Below are 21,223 nucleotides of genomic sequence, written 5' to 3'. Positions count from 1 at the left end.
ACAAAAAAGACACACAGACTGGGATAGTCATTGTAGCCAGCACAAATCTTTTCTTAGCCATTTAAAGAAATCATAATCTAACACATACCTAGCTAGACTACTTACTAAACGTTCTAAGACTCCATTCCTGTTCTGTTCCCGGCAAAAGCAGCATACAGAAAGACACAGACCCTTTCTGTCTCTCCCTCCTCCCAGCTTTTGAAAGTATCTTGTCTCCTCATTCATCATTTAGGTCAGGTGCCAGCAAGGTTACCTTTAGCTTCTTAAGCCTTTACAGGTGAGAGGACTTTTCCTCTGACCGGGAGGGATTTTGAAGTGGTTTACCGTTCCCTTTATATTTATGGCAGACTGTGACCCACAGCAGCTACAGGGCAGGCGAGAGGGGTCGTGTTCCTACCAGGTCAATGATTTGCTGGAGCTGGGAGAGGGCCTCCAGGGTGCGCTGCCTGGCTTGTCTCATCTTGCCCAGGGCGTGCTGGTAGGCTCGCTGGCGCAGCGTGCTCGACAGGGAACCCAGACGCACATAGTAAGTCCGCTGCTCTGCGGGTGCCTCTCCAGGCCCCTCCAGGGGAGTTGTGGCAAGCTCAGCTGGAAGGGGGAAGGGGTCAGTTGGCAGCAGTGGTGCAAGTCAGGCAGTAAGGTCAGGTACGCCACGCCATTAAGACATTTGTTGCTAGTATGACGTACTGCAATGACGTTCAGTAGCTGCTGAAAACCGCAGGGCTCTCAGGAACCGCAGCAGCGAAAGGAGCAGAACGCTGGCACCTCCTCCGGTGTGTCTGTACCACCCCCAGCTGTCCTGCCACCAGCCCTTCCCAGAGAGGAGATGCAACTAAATGGGTCTGTAGATTCCCCCCACACAAGGCAGGGTGGGGTTGATTGGGGGAGGGGGAAGTCACATGCCCCCCCCGACCTCTCTTCTGGGTCCCTCCCATGAGTCGCCGTACTGGTAAGAGTTAAAAACTACTTGCACCACTGGGTGGCAGGGCCAGGATACAAGGCAGGGATGCGTTCAGCCCTCCCAAAGCTCGTGACCGATGCAATCTTTCCCACGGCACGTTTGGATGCCCTGCAGCACCGACCAGTAAGGTAGCGGGTAGCTGCACAGGGAGCAGCGTCAGAGCCATCAGACAGGGCTAGCTGAGGGCCCAGCATGAAGGAACAAAGGGTAGGGCTAGTAGCCAAGCAAGGTTGCAAGGCAGCCCAAAGGAGAGGTGGCTCTTTTGGCAGCTCAGCTGTGAGCACTGAACAGCTGTGATTCCAAACCACACCCCAAGACACCAGGGTCACATTGGTTTGTATTCAGCAGAGGGGTTTTTATCGAGCTCCTCCTCTGTCATGGGGAGGTAGTGGTCCACCAGCTGCTCACATTTCCCCAGTGCTGCATCTATGCCACTCGCAGCCATCTGCCCCATGCTGGAGCCCATCACTGTGCTCATGCTGCTGGTCACGGCAGATTTGGTCACCTCCACGCTCTCCTGGACAGCCCCTTGGGCCATGCCCACCATGCTGGTCACTGCATCCTTGGCCTCAGTGACCGGGCTGCAGACTGCATCCTTGGCACCCACCATTGTGGCATGCACGAGTTCTTGGGCATCCAAAGCCACCTAGAGGAAAAGGGGTCAGAAGAGAGGTCACTGAACACCTAGCAGAAGTGAAGGTCCCACAGCCTCATCCTACTCCAGGACCAGTCGTGACACTCGTGTGGTTACCTTCTCAATCAGCTGCTGCAGGATGGGCAGCTGCTCCTCCAGTCTGTCCAGACCCCGACAGGCATATTCATTGGCTGCTGCAACTGAAACATAACCACAGAACTCGTTCCCTTAATTCCTTCATGTGCACAGATCTCATGGGGCTGCTAATCCGTGTACACTGGAGGACTGGTGTTCCTAAGCAAGTGTCCCCAGGTTACTGATGGGAAAGCCAAGGAAGAGGGGTTGGGTAAGTTGCCCAAGGCTATGGAGCCAGTCTGGTTCATCACACGTTTAGCACTCGGGAGATCGCGCTGCCAGTCATCTGTTCATCCACCCCCAGCTTCTCCTAGAGGGTTTCAGGAGTCTCCAGTGCCTGCAATGGGCTCAGATCCTTTTAGCATTGGAGCTGCTCCCTGTGCCCTCTAGCAGGTATTGCTCCATGGCATTAGGTGCCATACACAGTGCATGTGGCTGTGTGGTACTGGGCCAGCCATGCACACCAGGGATTGTGCCTGGGCACTGCCTGCCTCTAGGCTGGCCCAGCTCACCGCTGGTACCTGAGCAAGAGTCCCCAAGAGCAGCTTCTGCATCCGTCAGAGCCGCTCCGCACAAGGCCAATGCCTTGGCCAGGTCACGTCTAGGAGCTAGCCGAGTTGAGAGGAGCAGGAGAAGGGAGTTTGTGGATTTTGTTTGCTGCCAGTTGGAGGCAGAGTTCAGTAGTGGGCCGAGAGCCACTGTAGGCTGAGCCTGCCCCCAGATCCACCTCCCCCGCCACACACACAGGAGTGTTCCTGCCTCCCTTTCCGTTACTCACGCTGTGGCTCCAGCTGGTCCAGGATGGGCCGTGCCCCAGTGATGGCAGCAGAGGTGATGGTTCTCACCCCAGTCTCTGCTACCTCACAGACCCCTTTGATGGCTGGGTGGGTCTCTTTGGTGGCAGCGTAGCTGGCAGAGGCTATCTCACAGGCAGATCTGACCAAGGGCAGGCCAGCCACCCTGTTCCCTGCAGTCTAGGGGAGGGAAAGAGGAGTCAGCTGAGGAAGAGCTCCTGGCTTGTCAAGGTGCCCCTCCTGTCTTTCCTTCTGCGAACTACTGATTCTGTAGGAGACTGTCCTCAGAGCTAGGCAGTCTCCGGTCCCTCTCAGCAGGGGTTCAGTGGCCTTCCTGTGACATTAGTTACACACCCAGAAGCCTGGTCCCATTAGAACAGCTGCCTATATTCAGCAAAGTCTCAGAAATGCTGCTTCCGTCCTGGCACACCCACCAACAAAACATAACTGTGTCACGGTCTTGTTCCATCAGTGAGAGCAGGAATGGAGAGACCTTTTGTGTTTCCAAGTGCATTCTCTCCCGATCAGGAGCCATGTCTCAGTCCAGCACCCGGTACAATGCCCCTACTGGGTATTATAATCAGCGGGATTTGACCGTCTTCGAGTGGAGACAGCATACAGAGGGTCACCCGTGCCGATGCTCCTCCTGGCTTCAGGGGGGCACTTGTGGGCAGTGACTACGGCACTCCGAGAACTAGAACTTGGAGCATTAGCTAGTGTTGTGGTTACGAGTCCCTGTCTCCAGCAGTGGAGACATTCAAGCTAGAACAGCCCTTCCAGCTGCCAAGCACACCTGCCTCCCCAGGAGGGACCCACCTGTTGCTCCTCTGCCTGGATCTCCACCTGTGGTTCATTTTCCTTAGCAGACATGGTGGAGTGAGATGTCCCTGCAAGACCCAAAAAGGAATATTGAGTGGCTACAGCAGGAAACAATGAAATCAATGTTATGTAGGAACACCAGGAGAGCTGCCCCCCGTCTGTTTTCTCTGAGAGCCAGACCAGGTTGTCCCCCTGTAATAAGTCTCTCTCTACAGAGAACAGGCCAGGCCCTTAAACCTTTGATCTAAGGCAGGCTCAGAGACAGCCAGTTCAAGCCCAGGGATGCACCTGTAATCCATACACCTTCTGGGTGTGTTCTTCTCTCCCATCTCGTGGCACCAGGACCAGTTGGAGAGACAGATTAACGCATCAGCTCTGCATCTTTAGCTAAGAGCCTTATGGCTTTTAGCTCATGCAGTATAGGCTCATGCATTTAGCTCCGGAGGACCCAGATTTCATCCTGCCGATCACCAGGGTCTTTTGGCGTTACACACTCCCAAAGCTTCTCCTCAGACTTCTAGACCCAACAATGCCTCCCAAGGGGAGCACCAGGACACCTGCACAGCTCAGAGGCATCTTCCTAGTTTAGTCTTTTCCCAGATAATACCAGGGAAAATTCCATTTGTCCCAGAATACAATCACTGACTGAAGTTATCCTGCTGAAGGTAGTAGCCATTGACTACACACACAGAACACTGAATTGAGAAGGTACCACTGGGGAGCCTTCAGGGACCTCTTGAGTGAGTAGTGTAAGAGTCTCCCTGGATACTGAATTACATAGGAGATGATCATAATGGTGCCTTCTGACCTTAATATCTACGAGTCTACATAGGAGATGCCCACTATGGCAGGCTGGTTATTTTAAAGCCAATTTAGCTGGTAAAAATACAAATATTTTCTATTGTTAATTCAAGCCTGGTCTGGTAAAGAAACAGATTCCAGTTCAGGTAAATTGACACCATCACCCCTAGAGGCGAGAGTGAGACCACTAACTAGAAAGCTAGGGCCTTTATAGGAAGGCACCAGGCCTGCTTTCCTTTAGTGTTTCCTGCATTATCTGTTTCAAGTACATATTGGTTACCCAGCACTCCAGTCTCAGCTGAATCAGCCACCTCAGTCAAGTGTTTCCACCTGTAGATGATCATGACAAGCCAAAACTCAGACCACAGCCAGAAGTCCCAATCCCCATTCCTGAGCGGGAACAGCATAGCTTTGCTCAGGTCAAGAGATGAGTAGCAGTTTTTCTCGTAGTCCAAACTCTAATTTAGTTCTCCTTCTTAAATATTCTATTCTCCTCTAGGGAAGCCTCCATCTCCTAGAACATGCCATTATTCCAGGCCTCCCAGTCTGGAAGGCAGATAGTTTCTTTCCCTGGACTGTTTGCTCAGAAGACTCAGCTAAAAATGCTTTACACAAGTACAGCTGCCAAGAACTGAAAGTAGCTAAGAGCTTCTGATCATTCAATCCTAGCTATTGCAGGCCATCAGGCAAGAAATTAGGTCACAATCTGAGTAAGAAAGAGCCCCCCCTCTAAACACCCAAAGAACCAGAAACATAGTACAGAGCTTAACCACACATCTTACCAAACTTCAACACTACTAATCCTTCCCAATATTCAGTCCTCCCCTGCAGGTCTCAGCCATTATATCCCTGTGATGATGTCATCATGGGGCTGCACACACTTGACGGACAGCTCAGGAGGCCAATTGCACATCTGCATTCTCTACTCTGCCCAGTGAGGGCTGTGAGCCTCTGAAAAGTTACAGGGTTTCAGAGTTGCCAATTTTCGTTGGATGTGTTCTTGGAGGTCTCATCACATGACAATCTTTAGTTCCTGGAGACTCCAGGACGATCCTGGAGGGCTGGCAAACCTATTTTCAGTTTATGAGCTGTTTGGGGCAAGCCTCTTACTCTGTGTTAAGACAGTACCTAGCACAATGGGATTCCAGCTCTGATTTTGGCTTTGAAATGCTATGGTCATACAAATAATAAGAATGCTTCATATTCTCAGAGTGCTCCAGTTCTTCTCTCTGAAGAGCGCCTTTACACTCCGTTTCCCTGGTAACATTTTCAGTACAGAAGGTTTTTTGTCAGTAAAACAATCTAAGAGAGGAGAGTGCTGATAGCTGTTGTATTATTTTCCTTTCTTGCCCACTCCAGAAGAGGCTGGGGCAGTTTCTCTGGCCCAGCTGGTACAAGTTGCTTCCTCAGTTCATTTATAGCTTTCCTGTTCGTTGACTTGTCCAGGGAAAAGAACATGGCACAGATTTTTAAAGGTATTTAGCTATTGCTCCACTCAACATTGCAAGGCCTAAGTGACTTAGGCCCAGAACCTCAAAGAGAGTTAGGTTGCCCCACACTGGGGAACAAGGGGTTAAGGAACTGCTCTGGGCTCAGCCAGCCCCACCCTGCCACACCTGTTGGAAATGCACCAACTGGAGGAGGAGTTTTTTTGAAGCAGGAGTGCTGCTTATTTTGGGGGACAGCAGGGAAGAGAGTAGATCCATACTACCCCCTCCCTTCCTTTCTTCTCTGTAGAGAAGAAGTAGGGTTACTCTTTTTCTTTAATAACTATCTATAGGTCCCTCCCTGAGGGAAGGAAGGGCCTGCTGCAGACACAGCCTGTGTGGGAAGCATTCCTGTTGGCTATGAATGTGGGACAGTGCTTCTATATCCTGGGAAATTTTCCACAATCTGGGAATTTTTGAGTAAAATGTTTTGAATGAAAATTCCCAATTTCCCACGTTGAAGCACTGCTGGGATTTTTTTTTACCAGATTTGGGAAGACTTGGGAAATTTTTAGTGCTAGGTTGGGAAAAGTTGGCATCGTGATATGGAAGCACTGATGTGGGTAGAGTCCCCCTTCAAGGAGGCTAGCCCCTGGTTCTACCCCTGGGCAGCACTGACTAGGGATGGTCTGGCCACCTGGCTTGCTATGTTCTGGTGGGAAGGAGAAACATAGAATGAATATCAGTGAAATATCCTGAATGGAATTAGACATTCAGTCGTTCCAAACTAACAATCTCTCACATTTGTGGTCTCCTGAGTAGGATGAGTCCCAGAAGTGGGGAAATCCAGGAGAAGCTAGGTGCCAAAAGTTCATTACTTTTCCCCCTAGTTTGTACTAGTGTGATGATTTGTTGCCACATCACCTAGTGGATGGCTTGTTAGCCAGTGGATCATGCTGGGCTCTCAAGATTTCCAGCCCAGTATTAACTCTGTCAGATATGGCGGGAGGGATAGCTCAGTGGTTTGAGCACTGGCCTGCTAAACCCAGTGTTGTGAGTTCAATCCTTGAGGGGGCCGTTTAGGGATCTGGGGCAAAAATTGGGGATTGGTTCTGCTTTGAGTAGGGGGTTGGACCAGATGATCTCCTGAGGTCCCTTCCAACCCTGATATTCTATGATTCCTTCAGAGGTTGTAGGGGAGGGATGGGCAGGGACAGAAGAGAAGACAAACTCTGGAGTTGCAAGCATTCAGGATGCAGCAGTTTTCCTTCTTAATTTACAATGCTTTTCCACCCTACTACCCTCCCCTGGGGTGGCATCACCTTCACGTTCATTCAGTTCTAGAATCACTGTGGCAAAGGCTGTTGGACTTTAGTTACAACAACTAGTCCTGGAAAACAAGACAATGGTTGTCCTAACAGTTTCCATAGGTTAGTTGGACACCTAGAACAGCCCACGATGTAAGACGCTTTTGTTTCTGTCTCAGAAACCATGGTGAAGTTGACAGCCATTGAACGCACAGAGGGGGGTTGTTAAGGTGTAGCAGCCAGCAAGTTACCCTGTTTTATAGCATGGCCAGATATGGTTAGAGTGAAGAGACAGTATGCAGTGCCTAGCAGTGTTGTTGCCCACTGACTGAATGCACCCAGCTTGCGTGGAGAGGGCACACAGAGACCCCCATTTTGGAATGCTGGTGTGAGAAGGTTCCGTGGCAGTTGGGAGTGACAGTTGGGCATCTCAGGCGAGCATGGGGGAGGGAGCAGCTCTTGCATGGCCATTTCCCTCATCCATCCTGGCCCACGGCACCCAGTGCTATGGCTGACAGAAGGGCTCGGCATCTCTGGGCTTAGCTCCAGGGGACCCAAGACAAGCAGCCTCCCTCAGGTGCAGGCACGCTCCTGGCTGCTACCCATCAGGACACCAGTGGGTTTTCCTGCCCCGCCAATGTCTGCCACCTCCCAGTCACACTGCTGGAGCTGAAGCAGCCCTCACTGCTGCCTGGCATGGAGGTGCCAGACTAGAGCCTGCCAAGGGGTGATGGAGGGTGTGGAAATGTAGAAGGAGCCTGCCCATGACCCAGTAGTCCACAGGCTTAGTCAGGGTCCTTATTTATTTAGCTTCATACCCTACATAGAAAAGCACCAAGCTAGGACTCTAGGTGCCTTTGACATAGGTTAAGCAGGATGTGGATAAAAGTCAGATCCTGCCAGAAAATGAAGGATCCCCTTGGATCCATGGAGACTGGCTGGACTCCAGATTTGTTGGCACCATACCAATGGTTGGAGAAGTGCTTTAGGTGGTACAGCTTGGGGGCTTGGGCACAAAAATTGAGAGGATCTGTTATTTTCTGACAGGATCTGACTTTTACTCACACACATGATCTGGTGCCTAGCAGTGGCAGTGTAACATGCTGCATCTTGTAGCCCAGGGCAGCAGGACAACTGGGAAAGGGAAATATCCTGTGAAGGTCCCACAACCCATGGTGAGAAAAGAGGAAGTCCTAAGCATAGGTGTAGTTTGACTTCTGTATTTGGGGGAGCAGCTCCAGTCAGACCAATGGGGGCGGGGAGGGGGGGAGCAAATTCCACACCTGCCCAAGGCTTGCAGTTTGCCCTCCCCAAAACACGCCCATGGTCCTAATGTCCATGAGGGAGAGGGGAAATAGGAGATAGTTGGGGACAGGTTCTTCTACATGGTGAGGTCAGTGAGCATCTTTAACAGCTTTCTCTCCTCTCCTAGCTTCCTGGCTTGTGATCTCAGGCAAATGACTGTGGAGGTGGGCGTCTGCAGAGACAATACGTTGGCAGAGCTCCAGCTACAAGTATGTCATCTTCCTTTCCTGATTCAGAACCAATACTGTCTACAGTATTTGCTGTTCTTATGGAGCCGAAGGATGTCCTTATGACTTGCTGTGACTTCAATGGGGCCAGGATTTAACACTGGGACTCAGGAACCCCACCTGAGAGCATAAAAGGAGCAGGAAGGTGCAGTGAAGAGGGAAATGGGAGCTCAGGAAGCTGTGGTACAGAGTGAGACAAGCTCTGTGGGCAGTGAGGCCTGGGAGAGAGAGCAAAGGCCCCAGGCAGACAGGTCTGGGAGGAGCAAGAGAAAAACTGGGTTGTGTGTGGACTTTGTTTTGGAGAGATGTTGAGTTTTATTTGTACTCTTTTATATTAATAAACCCAGACCCCAAGGAGAGGTATTTCTGACCAAGAAAAAGCCTAAAGTGAAGTTTATTTGAATAGTCCAGAAGGGGACGCTGAGGCAAGTTGTCTATAGTGTGACCATAGGCCCTGAGGAGGTGCATGGGAGACAGCTGGCCTGTTTAGATTGTAGGCTCTTCAAGGACTGTGGCTCCCTCTCACTATGTGTATGTACAACATTTACCACAATGGTGACAATGTTTGATTGGGGCCCTCATGTACTACTGTGATATGAATAAATATCAATAGTTATTAAGAACTGTTATCATAGAATCATAGAATATCAGGGTTGGAAGGGACCTCAGGAGGTCATCTAGTCCAACCCCCTGCTCAAATGCAGGACCAATCCCCAATTAAATCATCCCAGCCAGGGCTTTGTCAAGCCTGACCTTAAAAACTTCTAAGGAAGGAGATTCCACCACCTCCCTAGGCAACGCATTCTAGTGTTTCACCACCCTCCTAGTGAAAAAGTTTTTCCTAATATCCAACCTAAACCTCCCCCACTGCAACTTGAGACCATTACTCCTTGTCCTGTCCTCTTCCACCACTGAGACTAGTCTAGAACTATCCTCTCTGGAACCACCTCTCAGGTAGTTGAAAGCAGCTATCAAATCCCCCCTCATTCTTCTCTTCTGCAGACTAAACAATCCCAGTTCCCTCAGCCTCTCCTCATAAGTCATGTGTTCCAGACCCCTAATCATTTTTGTTGCCCTTTGCTGGACTCTTTCCAATTTATCCACATCCTTCTTGTAGTGTGGGGCCCAAAACTGGACACAGTACTCCAGATGAGGCCTCACCAATGTCGAATAGAGGGGGACAATCACGTCCCTCGATCTGCTCGCTATGCCCCTACTTATACATCCCAAAATGCCATTGGCCTTCTTGGCAACAAGGGCACACTGCTGACTCATATCCAGCTTCTCGTCCACTGTCACCCCTAGGTCCTTTTCCGCAGAACTGCTGCCTAGCCATTCGGTCCCTAGTCTGTAGCTGTGCATTGGGTTCTTCCGTCCTAACTGCAGGACCCTGCACTTATCCTTATTGAACCTTATGTCATGATGATGATCTGAAAAGCAACATGTTAAGTTAGGACTATAAAGGTAGCTGTGGAAAAGACTTTAACTTCTAGGCATGGAATTAACCATCATCCTTGGATACAGGTTTGTATGTCATTAAGGACTTGTTGAAGCTCCTCAGTGGTATTGAGGAGCTGGGGACTGCTCAGATGTGTGGGTAGAAACAGAACATTGAATACCATAAAGGGGCATGAAGAGGACCAGAAGTCAGTGAAGAATTAAGATGGGCATTTGTAGATAGAAGTAGAATGGCTTGGAGAAAGAGTGTGATAGGCTTGTCAGAAGAAGGGGACCTTCTTCCCACCACCTGCAACAGCTTGACTAGAGGAAGGTCAACTATCTTGACCATCTCAGGGTGAGGAAGCGTGACAGGAAAACATAAGCATCCCTGTGCTGATCACAGCTCAGTGGTTTGGTAGAATGAGAGAGGCTGATTCACTCCTCTGAGCAGATCAGTCTTAGAAGTACATGAAGAAGAAGAGCTCTGTGTAAGCTTGCAAGCTTGTCTCTCTCTCTAACAGAAGTTGGTCCAATAAAAGACATTACCTCACCCATCTTGTCTCTCATCGGTAACTAAAAGCTATTAGGAAATGAGGCATCTGTTGTCAGCTACTTGTAACTGAACTGTAACTTTTTCAAACTCAGTGCGGGTGTTTCAAAGTTCATTGCACATTCATTAGTCCCTGCACAGGCTCTGGCACAGTTGGAAATTAGGACAAATAAAAGTTGTGCTTGCTGTGAGAGGCAAGGCTGTACAAAACCAAACTCACACCGGAGCCTTGTATTCAATGTGGAAATTCGTTTCTGTCCCCTTGAACTTGCATGCTTGGCAAAATGAGAGAAGAATGGTCCTTGACCCCACACAGTCAAGGAAATATTGGCCAAAACCAATGTATCTCTATTTGGTTTACAACAATGAAAATGTTGCTGGGGTTTATAGTGATTTAACACAATTCACAGCTGTCTATTGGAAACAAATGTAATGCACAACAACCAATGACAGCAAGTGCTCCTGGACATCCATTCCCACCGCTCTCCTGTCATACCAGGGCTGAGAGCCCTAACTGCTCATAGTGTATAGCTCTGAAATAGAACTCCATCTTCTGAAAGTCCTAAGGGGCAAGTCACCAGCTGTTCGAGAGTCTTCCAGTTTCCACCTGCAGAGTAAGCTAGACACAGGGGTTCTGTGGCGCATCACTGGCACCGGACTGCGCGTTAGGCTTCCTGAGTTCAGTGAGCCTGGGGTTGTTGAGAAGGGTGTAGAGCAGCAACCACCGTGTCCTGGCTCTGGTTGACACTCTGGGTTCTAAAATGAAATACATACAGAACTCAACACACTCCACTTCTTTTTCTCTTGTAATTCAGAAACTAATGACCAGCTCCTCAGCTGGTATCAGTGGAGTTATATCAATAGACACCCACTGAAGATTCATAAATTCCAAGGCCAGACGGGACCATTGTGATCATCTAGTCTGACCTCCTGTATAGCACAAGCCAGAGACCTGCCCCACAATAATTCCCACAGCAGGTCTCTTAGAAAAATATCCCATGTTGATTTAAAAATTGTCAGTGATGACCCTTGATAAATTGTTCCAATGATTAATTGCTCTCACCATTAAGAATGTACACCTTATTTCCAGCCAGAATTGTCTAGCTTCAACTTCCAGACATTGGATTGTTAGATCTTTCTTTGCTAGACTGAAGAGCCCATTATTAAATATTTGGTCCCCACATAGGCGCTGACTTTTGCTGGCGCTGGTGGGTGCTCACCCCCCCTCTGTCCCTGGCCCCACCCTGACTCCATCCCTGCCCCACCCCCATTCCAACCCCTTCCCCAAATCCCTGCCCCAGCCCCGCCTCCTCCCCTGAGCGTACTGCATTCCTGCTCCTCCCCCCTCCCTCCCAGAGCTTGTTGTGCCGCGAAACAGCTGTTTTGCATCAGCAAGTGCTGGGAGGTAGGCGGAGAAGCTGGGACGCGGCACGCTTAGGGGAGGAGGTGGAGGTTAGGTGAGGTGGGGGGGCGGGGAGGGGAGCTTGGCTGCCAGTGGGTGCAGAGCACTCACTAATTTTTCCCCACACCCTCGGAGTCGGCGCCTATGGTTCCCCATGTAGATACTTATAGACTGTAATCTATCTATCTGACCCAAAAGACATGAGGCCAAATTCTCCTCTCGTTTACACTGGGGTAACTCCACTGACTTGTGTGGAATAGCACTGGTGTAAGTGAGAAGAGACTTTAGCTCAGAACATTGTCAGCACCACTTAATAAACAGCATGATTAATATCCTTCCTCCACCTGAGGGCCAACAGCTTCACCTTCACTGCATGCATTAACTCGAAGACACCGGCTCCCAAATATGACCCTTTGTAAAAACGAAGAGCATAGCAAGATTCAATAAAGGGTTATGGTCATAAGATTACAGGCCATTTTTGTGGGCCTTAGGGCTTATCTTTCAGATGCACATTTGAAGCCTGATTGACTTCAACTCAGTTGCACGCATGTAACATTGAGCAGAAATGTCTCTTTACTGCATATGAATAAGAATAGTTTCTGCACTTAGGCGTGCTGAGATAATATGACAGGGTCTATCAGTTCTCGTACCTTGCATCTGATCATCAGCATGGGAAGCAGAGGGAGGTTAGAGATAAAGGATTCCGAAAGAGTAATATAATTTTAGAGTTAAATAGCTCATAGTACTCACTTAAGTGGCATATATGTTAATACTTCAGTCAAAGTGCTTACTTGATATATTATTGAAGATATAATATTTGGTGGATTTCTGCAGTTTTTTCTCAGTGGTTCCGGCCAGAAGAATGTGACAAAAGCTGAGGAGGGTGGGGTTAGTGTGGTAGTGGTCCATAAATATCATACCAACCCATGTGTTGAATCCTGCATTAAAAAAGGGATACATCTACAGAGACGTGCAGCTTAACTCCCTTCTCTCTACACGGCGGGCCCAGTACAGCATTCTTTGTGAACCTATATCTCCCATTCAAGTCAGTAGGCATTTGTGAGAACAAAGAATGCAGGCTCAGGCTCTTCATTCATATACAGCCAAAAGCTTTTCAACCCAAGTCCTCCCTGGGCAAGGTGTGGATGTAGGTAGCCTTTGACAGGTTGGGTGGTGCTTGCTCCACAACTCATCTTGAGGGGTGGGGGCACTGGAAGAGTTAGGATTCTTTCATTCCAAAAAGAAATCAAGAAAGAAACAATATTTGCTTAACAGACCAGTAGTAGTTTATAAAAGTTAGGCCATCCAATCAGGAAACAGAAACCATACCATGTGACTTAAGTGGCCATTCTGAATATCAAGGACAGTCTGAATACTAACTACAAAGAGTTTGTAAACAACCCTCAGCTCAAATGTGTTTGTGAACACACCAGGCCTTTGGAATAGTTAATCAATTGTGATCTGGTCTCCGAAAATTAATAAGCAAGGAGCAATAAATATATTGACCAGCTGTACCCTAAACTCACAAGTCCAATCCACAAATAAATTACTGATTCTACATTTTAAAATAAAACTCCCCTCTTGGAGCTTTATTCTTCGGAAGCTTCCCCTTTTTTGAAAATGTCAGTCGGGGAAAAATAGTCATATAATACACATCCAGCTTCAAACCAATACTTGGCAATAATTGGCTCAAACCCATCATTGCGGAGGAGCAGAATATATGCTTCAGGGTTTACATCTTTGTGTAGTCTTTAATATTAAAAAAAGCCAAGGACAAAATCCTGAGAGAAGTGGAGTGGCCGCATCTGAGTAGAGTAACTGAGCTATTCTTCATGCACTGTTTTCTATAGCACCCATCACCATAATATCTATGATGGAGCCAGAGCGTGCTGTACAGTGCTCCAAGAAGGAGCATCATGTGCTCACCATAGTGGCTGCTAATGTAAACCACCCTAGATGAGGGGTCTTTGTCCCCTTCTACTGTCTGACCAATGGAAGAGGTTAAAGAGTGCAGCATCTCCCAGTTACGGCAATCAGGTGCTAGACGCGTGTGCTTTTAGAATGGAAGATCTTGGATTGGGCATAGCGAGCAGATCGAGGGACGTGATCGTTCCCCTCTATTCGACATTGGTGAGGCCTCATCTGGAGTACTGTGTCCAGTTTTGGGCCCCACACTTCAAGAAGGATGTGGATAAATTGGAGAGAGTCCAGCGAAGGGCAACAAAAATGATTAGGGGACTGGAACACATGAGTTATGAGGAGAGGCTGAGGGAGCTGGGATTGTTTAGCCTGCAGAAGAGAAGAAGGAGGGGGGATTTGATAGCTGCTTTCAACTACCTGAAAGGGGGTTCCAAAGAGGATGGCTCTAGACTGTTCTCAATGGTAGCAGATGACAGAACGAGGAGTAATGGTCTCAAGTTGCAGTGGGGGAGGTTTAGGTTGGATATTAGGAAAAACTTTTTCACTAAGAGAGTGGTGAAACACTGGAATGCATTACCTAGGGAGGTGGTAGAATCTCCTTCCTTAGAGGTTTTTAAGGTCAGGCTTGACAAAGCCCTGGCTGGGATGATTTAACTGGGAATTGGTCCTGCTTTGAGCAGGGGGTTGGACTAGATGACCTTCTGGGGTCCCTTCCAACCCTGATATTCTATGATTCTAAGCAGGATTAGTTACACTATTAGCTCTTGGATACATGTAGGAAGGCCAAGGCCCTGGCCATGTACAGCCCGAGTATGGCTAATACTATATTCTGCCTTGCTCCTTTGCAGGTGTGTTGGGCATGAAGAGGTTCCCTGTAGATACATCTGATGTTTGCTTGAAAAGTTCCAATATTCTTTATGAGAGAGCCACCAAATGGCAAATCCCCATACAAGCTATCCATGCAATGCTCTGACGTTTCATACACTTACCCATGTCAGCAGCTTCATACCCTTTCTGCATTATAGTCCTGTCTATCCGTGCAATCAGCCAAGTTCCCAACAGGATACTGCAAAGTAGTCTGAACAAACAAGCCCCCAGGCCCAGGAGCACGTTGTAGAAGAATAAAAAGTAATTGAAGTTGTGAAAAGCTTTTCTGCAAAAGAGGGGAAAATCCACTTTCACACTTAGTGCCCAATCATGGGTTTGGTTTGGGCTTCAGTGTGCCACAACAGCTCACAAGGAACTAACAGAGATTGACCAAAGACACAAAAGTTTTAGATCTTGATCCACCCCTAAACCCCTCATCCCCGGCCCCACACCAGATCCCGCACCCCCAGCCAGAGCCCTACCCTGCACCCCTACCCCCTGTCCCAGCCCAGAGCCCCCTCCTGCACCCCAAACCTCTCATCCCTGGCCGGGAACCCCCTCCTGCACCCCAAACCCCTCATCCCCAGTCCCACCCCAGAGCCTGCACCCCCAGCCGGAGCCCTCACCCCCTCCTGCGCCGCAACCCCCTGCTCCAGCTCAATGAAAATGAGCGAGGGTGGGAAAGAGCGAGCGACGAAGGGGGGATGGAGTGAGAAGGGGGTTAGGCCTCGGAGAAGGGACGGGGCAAGAGTGTTTGTTTTTCTGCAGTCAGAAAGTTGGCAACCTAAGATTCTTGGGACTGAGCTTGTGGAGTCCTTGCACTCACAGAAGTATAGAGATTTAGTTGGGGATTGGTCCTGCTTTGAGCAGGGGGTTGGACTAGATGACCTCCTGAGGTCCCTTCCAACCATGATATTCTATGATTCTATGACTGCAATTTTTCAATGAGGGCAGACTTTTAGGGCCCACTCCCCCTCTTCCCTTTTGCTAGACCCTGTAGCTTCACTTTCAATCCCCACTCACCACTGCATACCTTACCCCACCTTACTACTTTTGGATTTGGCCCAGATATCCACACACTCCCAGGTGCATGGTGTTTGAAATTCAGACCCTGAACCAAATTCCGTGGCTCGACCCTCTCTGTCTACTTGTACCTACATTAGTTCATGTTTGTCCAGGCAGACATAGATCCTTGTATGAAAAGCCCCATGCAGTAGGAGATCCTTGTCTGGAGGATGCAAGACCATAAGGGCTGTTTCTTTCCTACCACTAACCTGTTATTGAGAGCTAATGGCTTCTGCTTATCATCTGGCAAGATCTTTGGCTGAAGGAAGAATCTCGCAGCGATCTTGATTTGTAATATCATGAGCCCCATGGCAATCCCAACTGTAAGACTGTAATGGAAAAGGAAAAGAGAAACATCCGATGAAGTGACCTGTAGCTCACGAAAGCTTATGCTCAAATAAATTGGTTAGTCTCTAATGTGCCACTAGTACTCCTTTTCTTTTTGCGACCCTTTTAATATAGATGTTGTGGTGAAAGGGGCTGGGAATATAGCCTATTAGAGTCCCTGGACAATGGGATGGGAGACCTGCATGTGATTGCCAGCCCCTGGGACTGATTCCCCACTGCCCTGTGCAAAGGAAGAGCAAAGCAGGCGTGAAATGCCACCATTCTGCTTTGTAGGGTTTTATGCCCACTTTGCACAGGTGTAGAGGAAGATGCTGCACTGCCATCATGCACTTACCTGTGCAGTATCTCAGAGGTTCTCAACATGTGACCTGCAGCCCCCCTCCCCCGGGGTCCGCGGACTATGTCTAAGGGGTCCGCGAAGGACTTAGATTGAAAACGGACTGACCAGAATTCAACTCTATGTAAAGAGAATCCATTTCCAAAGAGGTCTGGGCCTCCATTCTGCTCTCAGGGGTCTGTGAACGAGAACAGGGTGAGAACCACTGCTCTATCCTGTGGGGAATTTCTTCCTGACCCTCTGCATGGCCCAGACTGTGATACCCTTACTCACGGGGTAGTATCTCACTGCAAATAGCTCCACTGGCTGCAGGAGGGCTGCTCAGGGTGTAAGGTGTGATTCAAATTCAGATTCTCCAGTTGAAAGGGGGAGGCTGCAGGGAGCCAGTTGCCGCTCCCTGATCCTCAGCCACTTGGTTCTGGCACAAGAAAAGTGGCACAGGACCAGCAGTAACTTATGCAGCTGCCATACGGTTCCTCAGGGACCATAGGCCAGTGGAGAATCATGTGTAGCAAAGCTCCACTCGGCCATACCTCCCTCCTACCCCAAGAACTCCACTAAGACACCATCTCCCTCATGTTATGCTGAGGGTGGGGGTGTGCAGCTGGCACAATCGGTATCAGAACTGCTGCCCACCACCTTTAACCCCACTGGAGAGCTCACCTGAGCAGGGGGAATTCTCTACCTGCTTATCTCTGGTAACTTTAAGGCCACGAGCCCCGAAGCGGCCTTAGCAAACCAGAAAATCTGGCCCAATGGGAATAAGGGGTATCAGAATCTAGCTGTCCTTCTCAGAGCACAAAATGAGCACAGAGGAGGTGTGGCCTGGGTAATATCCATCCGACCTAGTATCAGTGCACATACTGTCTAGAAGTCCTTTTTAATTCTTACTAAGATATAAAATCGTCCTCCTGCTTTACAATGCTCACAGAATAAGCCTTGTTATGATTTTTTTTTAATGACGGCTCATTCGAATTCTATGGCTACTGGTCTTATTGTCTGCAGTCACCAACTGGGCTGAAGATAATAAGCCAAAAGAGGACCGTCCTCTGCACAGATTCCTGGGATTCCAGGAAGCGAGTGGCTTCAGGAGACTCATAGAGTCCTGTAGGGAGTTCCTGACAGAGGCTTCATTTGCTGGGGGCAAGAAGGGCTGTTGCCGCCACCCCCAGATCTTGGTTTGTCCCTCCCAGATTTTTCATAGGTCTATAAGCTCCGTTATGTCTTCCGCTCCCACCCCCTGCCTCCCCCAACTTTGCAGGATATAATATAATTATATTTAATTTTTCCTGTGCTGACACAATTTTGCCCCCCTCCACCCTCAGATTTTTCTGACATGATACCCTGATTCCTGAGATTGTGGGGAAAAGAGTGTAGTTGGCCTAGACAGATTACAAAAAGGCAGACCCTAGACCCATATAGGTGGGCTGGTGGCTCTGCCTTCAGGAAGTGGAATCAGCTGTTATATCTTATGAAGCCTTGAAACTGCGATACCCAATCTTTGCCAAACCTGAGGACAGTGCCGGCTACTTGCCAGGAGTCTGGGAGACACACTTAAGAGAAGAGTGTGGCTGGCTGATCTTTAATGCAGAGATGTGGGCCACGGAGATTGCAAGTCCAAGCATGAGATGTTTTCTTTAGATTGAGCAGTCAGGACATTAGATCAAAATGGAGCAATGCTTGCTGGGACCTCCTTGTCCACATTAAAGATGAAGGTGGAATATTGTGGACAATGGATTGCATTTTGGCTTAGCTTGTATTCTTATGTGCTTTCACCCTTTGATTATCCATTGTCAGTCAGTCCCCTCGTAGTCAGCATTTTCCTTAAGACGGGAAAACAGACAATGTGCTTAGATTGTAAACCTCTCAAAAATTCCCCACAGGGAAAGCAAGTTTAAAGATCTGCTGACCTTTGGAAAGGTTGCATGGCACATCTTCAGAGGAGGGCTGCTGGGGCTATGTTTAAGGAACCTGCAGAATTTATGTTACGTGGCAGGGTTATTCAATAGCAGCGTGAAAAAAACTCCCCCCTGACCAACACAGTGCTACATCAGCAGGAGAGGCAGTCCTGCCAACATAGCTAACGCCACTTGTTGGGGGTGGTTTAATTATGCTGCCAGAAGAGCTCTCTCCTGCCGGCAAAGAGCGGCTACACTGGAGACCTTATAGCGTCACAGCTGCAGCCGTACAGCTGTGCCAATGTAAGATCCGTAGTGTAGACACAGCTTAAACATCTGTCACTGGAACCTACCGTTTTCAGATAGGTACCTCTTGTTATTTTATAGACCTATAAATCTAAATCAGCGCGAAGACAGTGAGATAACACCAGAAATGTGTGAAAACAATGCACTTACATCCCAATTCCCAAACCTTTGGCAACTTCCAGCCCTTGGCCATGCTGTATCGGCAAAACAAAACTGTACATGATCATTACACCAAACAGACACTGCACCACATGAATGATCAGGTAGCCTGGAAAAGAGAAAACACATTTCTTACCATAGAGGAAAAGGGCAACCGCTCTAATATTGGTTGAATGTATGCTTATGCTGAAGGCTTGGCACGTACCCCATAATATGTATGCAATTTGCCAACCAGAGTATCTTGCTATTGCGGCCTGAGTTTAAAAAAAGAAAAAGGACAGACATTGGAATTGCTGCATGTTTGATCAGAGAAACAAAATACATCCTTAGGCCCTGATTCTGGTCTTCATCCTGCTGGCTCCTTTATGCCACATTTCAATCACAGGGCCTGATTCTCCACTGCCCGGCATCTTATTCAGCATTCATACCAGTGCGGAGTGAGTGCAAAGTGGGTGTGAATTTATCCCATTCTGACTGGTGACAGTTTACCCCCACTCTGCACTGGGTAAGTCACTGGACAATGTGCAGGGCAACCAGGAATCCGTTCCAGTGTCCCTCCCACATCCCTTCATCACGGACCCCAGAGCTACATTGAAGCATACAGGAAAGGTGCAGAAGTGAACTGAAGTATGTGCTGAAAGTGGAAGGAGATCAGAGGAGCTTGGCTTGGACTCCTGCACAGCTTACACAAGGGAACGGAACAAAACTACATGTACCCAGAATTCTACCCACAAAACTGCCTTTATAACTGTTAGAACATGTCTGAAGAAAATAGGGACAAGAATTGTTTTCCCATTCACTTCTATGCAGAGTAAGGCTCCAGTCCTGCAAACATTCAATACGCTTAACTGTAAGCACACAAATAGCCCTATTTGCGTCCTAGTTAATGGAGCATTTGCTTACTTAACTGTCAGACTAAGCGATGGGGTGTTAGTCACCCATGTTCTAGTACCCTCACTTTCCTGGATGGCAATCTCCACTGAGTAAGGATTGTCATTTGTTATGTTTAGTACAAAGTTGATTTGAAAAGATGCCATTTCTATTGTTCTTTGGGCGACAGCTTCATCATTCTGAACGACAAACCAAACCACTGACATTGTTTGTACCAGATAATAAACTGCTACTGCTCAGGGGCAGCTTTCATCTGTGGAGTGCAAAGTTGAGGGGTGCAGTCAGTGAGTCAGTCTCCTCCCCTGCTCCATCCCTCCCTGAAAAGCCGACAGTGCCCTTACCGCATGTCAGCTCTGGAGGTGTGAATGCAGCACGAGGCGATCACTGCAAAGCCAGCAGTGATTATCTCCTGGTCCTTACACAATGGCGGTAATAAACAAATGTAGGGCACTTAGTGGTGATCAGGGTCAAGTTCCTGTGACAGCTTGTTATGAGAGATATCAGTGTTAGACTGAGGGCCGGTCTGCACGGAAGATTTACATCAGCATAGCCGTGTCTTTCCGGAGTGTGAAAAATCCACACCCCGAGAGAATAGTTACACTGACCTAACCCCCAGTGTAGACTTCTGTTGACCCAGTTACTGCCTCTCAGGGCTTGTCTACACTACAGGTTATGTTGGTATAACTTATGTTGCTCAGCCACCCTGAGGGCTTGTCTACATTACTCGCTGGATCGACGGCACAGATCTGTCATAGAAGCCTTTTACATTAGTTTTACAGTGTGAAGCCATCATACAATGAGATTAGCATGCTCCAGAATCAGGCCCATGAATCTTGCACTGACCCATTAAACTATGGCCTCCTCTTGCAAAATACTGGAGAGCACGTGTAAACTACATTCACAAGTTCTCCCACTGAATTTCAAGTATTAGTGGATCAGAGCTACTGGCCGGGAACTTTTGGGGAAAAGCAGTGAGAACTTACCACGCTTTGAGAAGAAGCAGGCTCACGAGACCTTAGTGGAAGGAAATGTTTCTCCCCTGCCCACAGCCGCTTCATGTGTTTTCTGAATAAAGGTGTCAAAATTAGTTTAAAAAAGTTTCACACAAATAAATTGGAGATTTTATTCACTCAATAACTTTGTTTGACTGTTTGATCACAGAGGAGCTATATCAGATGATTTGACTGAATGTCAAAGGGGTCAGCAATCTAGAGCTAAAGGCATCATGGATTAATGCAATAAACACAGAGCCAAGGGGCGCAATGGTGAAAAAATGGCAAACATTGTGTTTTATTGGGCATGCCACCCAAAGCACAAGTTTTGATTTATTACAATACAATACAATATACAACAATGAAGGCTTATCTTTTGCTTCAATAGGAGTTTTACCTATCTAAGACTCAGTAGTAAATCTGTAAAATAGAATCTGGTCTACATACAGGCTAAGAGCACTGTAATTACAACAGGGGCCTTATATGAAAATTGAATCCAAAATTGTGATTTCAAGAGTAAAAGACATTTTACTTTGACAGAGGTAAAGTGTAACCTTTCACTAAGACTGTGTGTGTCAAAACTCCTGTTTAAAGTTAAACTGCTGATAGCTGCTGAGTACCAAAATACAAAAAGAGAA

At 48.2% G+C, this 21,223-nt stretch overlaps 1 protein-coding gene across 2 annotated transcripts in view; it reads right to left on the bottom strand.

Moving 5' to 3' along the window:
- LOC311521297 (stimulated by retinoic acid gene 6 protein-like) overlaps window positions 1-21,223 on the bottom strand; it is a 51,761-nt gene that overhangs the window by 1,568 nt on the left and 28,970 nt on the right. For both annotated transcript variants that reach the window (XM_084629581.1, XM_084629582.1), the window contains exons 12-21: window positions 20,577-20,658; window positions 18,908-18,956; window positions 18,694-18,811; window positions 15,864-15,983; window positions 14,712-14,875; window positions 3,341-3,411; window positions 2,509-2,704; window positions 1,713-1,795; window positions 1,370-1,607; window positions 398-588 (exon numbers count right to left, since the gene is read on the bottom strand). In XM_084629581.1, the coding sequence (XP_084485707.1) occupies window positions 398-588; window positions 1,370-1,607; window positions 1,713-1,795; window positions 2,509-2,704; window positions 3,341-3,411; window positions 14,712-14,875; window positions 15,864-15,983; window positions 18,694-18,811; window positions 18,908-18,956; window positions 20,577-20,658 (1,312 nt within the window). The remainder of the gene's footprint in view (window positions 1-397; window positions 589-1,369; window positions 1,608-1,712; window positions 1,796-2,508; window positions 2,705-3,340; window positions 3,412-14,711; window positions 14,876-15,863; window positions 15,984-18,693; window positions 18,812-18,907; window positions 18,957-20,576; window positions 20,659-21,223) is intronic.

The sequence above is a fragment of the Lepidochelys olivacea genome (genome assembly GCF_965140295.1).
Source record: "Lepidochelys olivacea isolate rLepOli2 genome assembly, chromosome: 5".
NCBI lineage: Eukaryota > Metazoa > Chordata > Testudines > Cheloniidae > Lepidochelys > Lepidochelys olivacea.
Note: the sequence above shows the minus strand (reverse complement) of the source record. Positions and strands in the feature narration are given on the sequence as shown.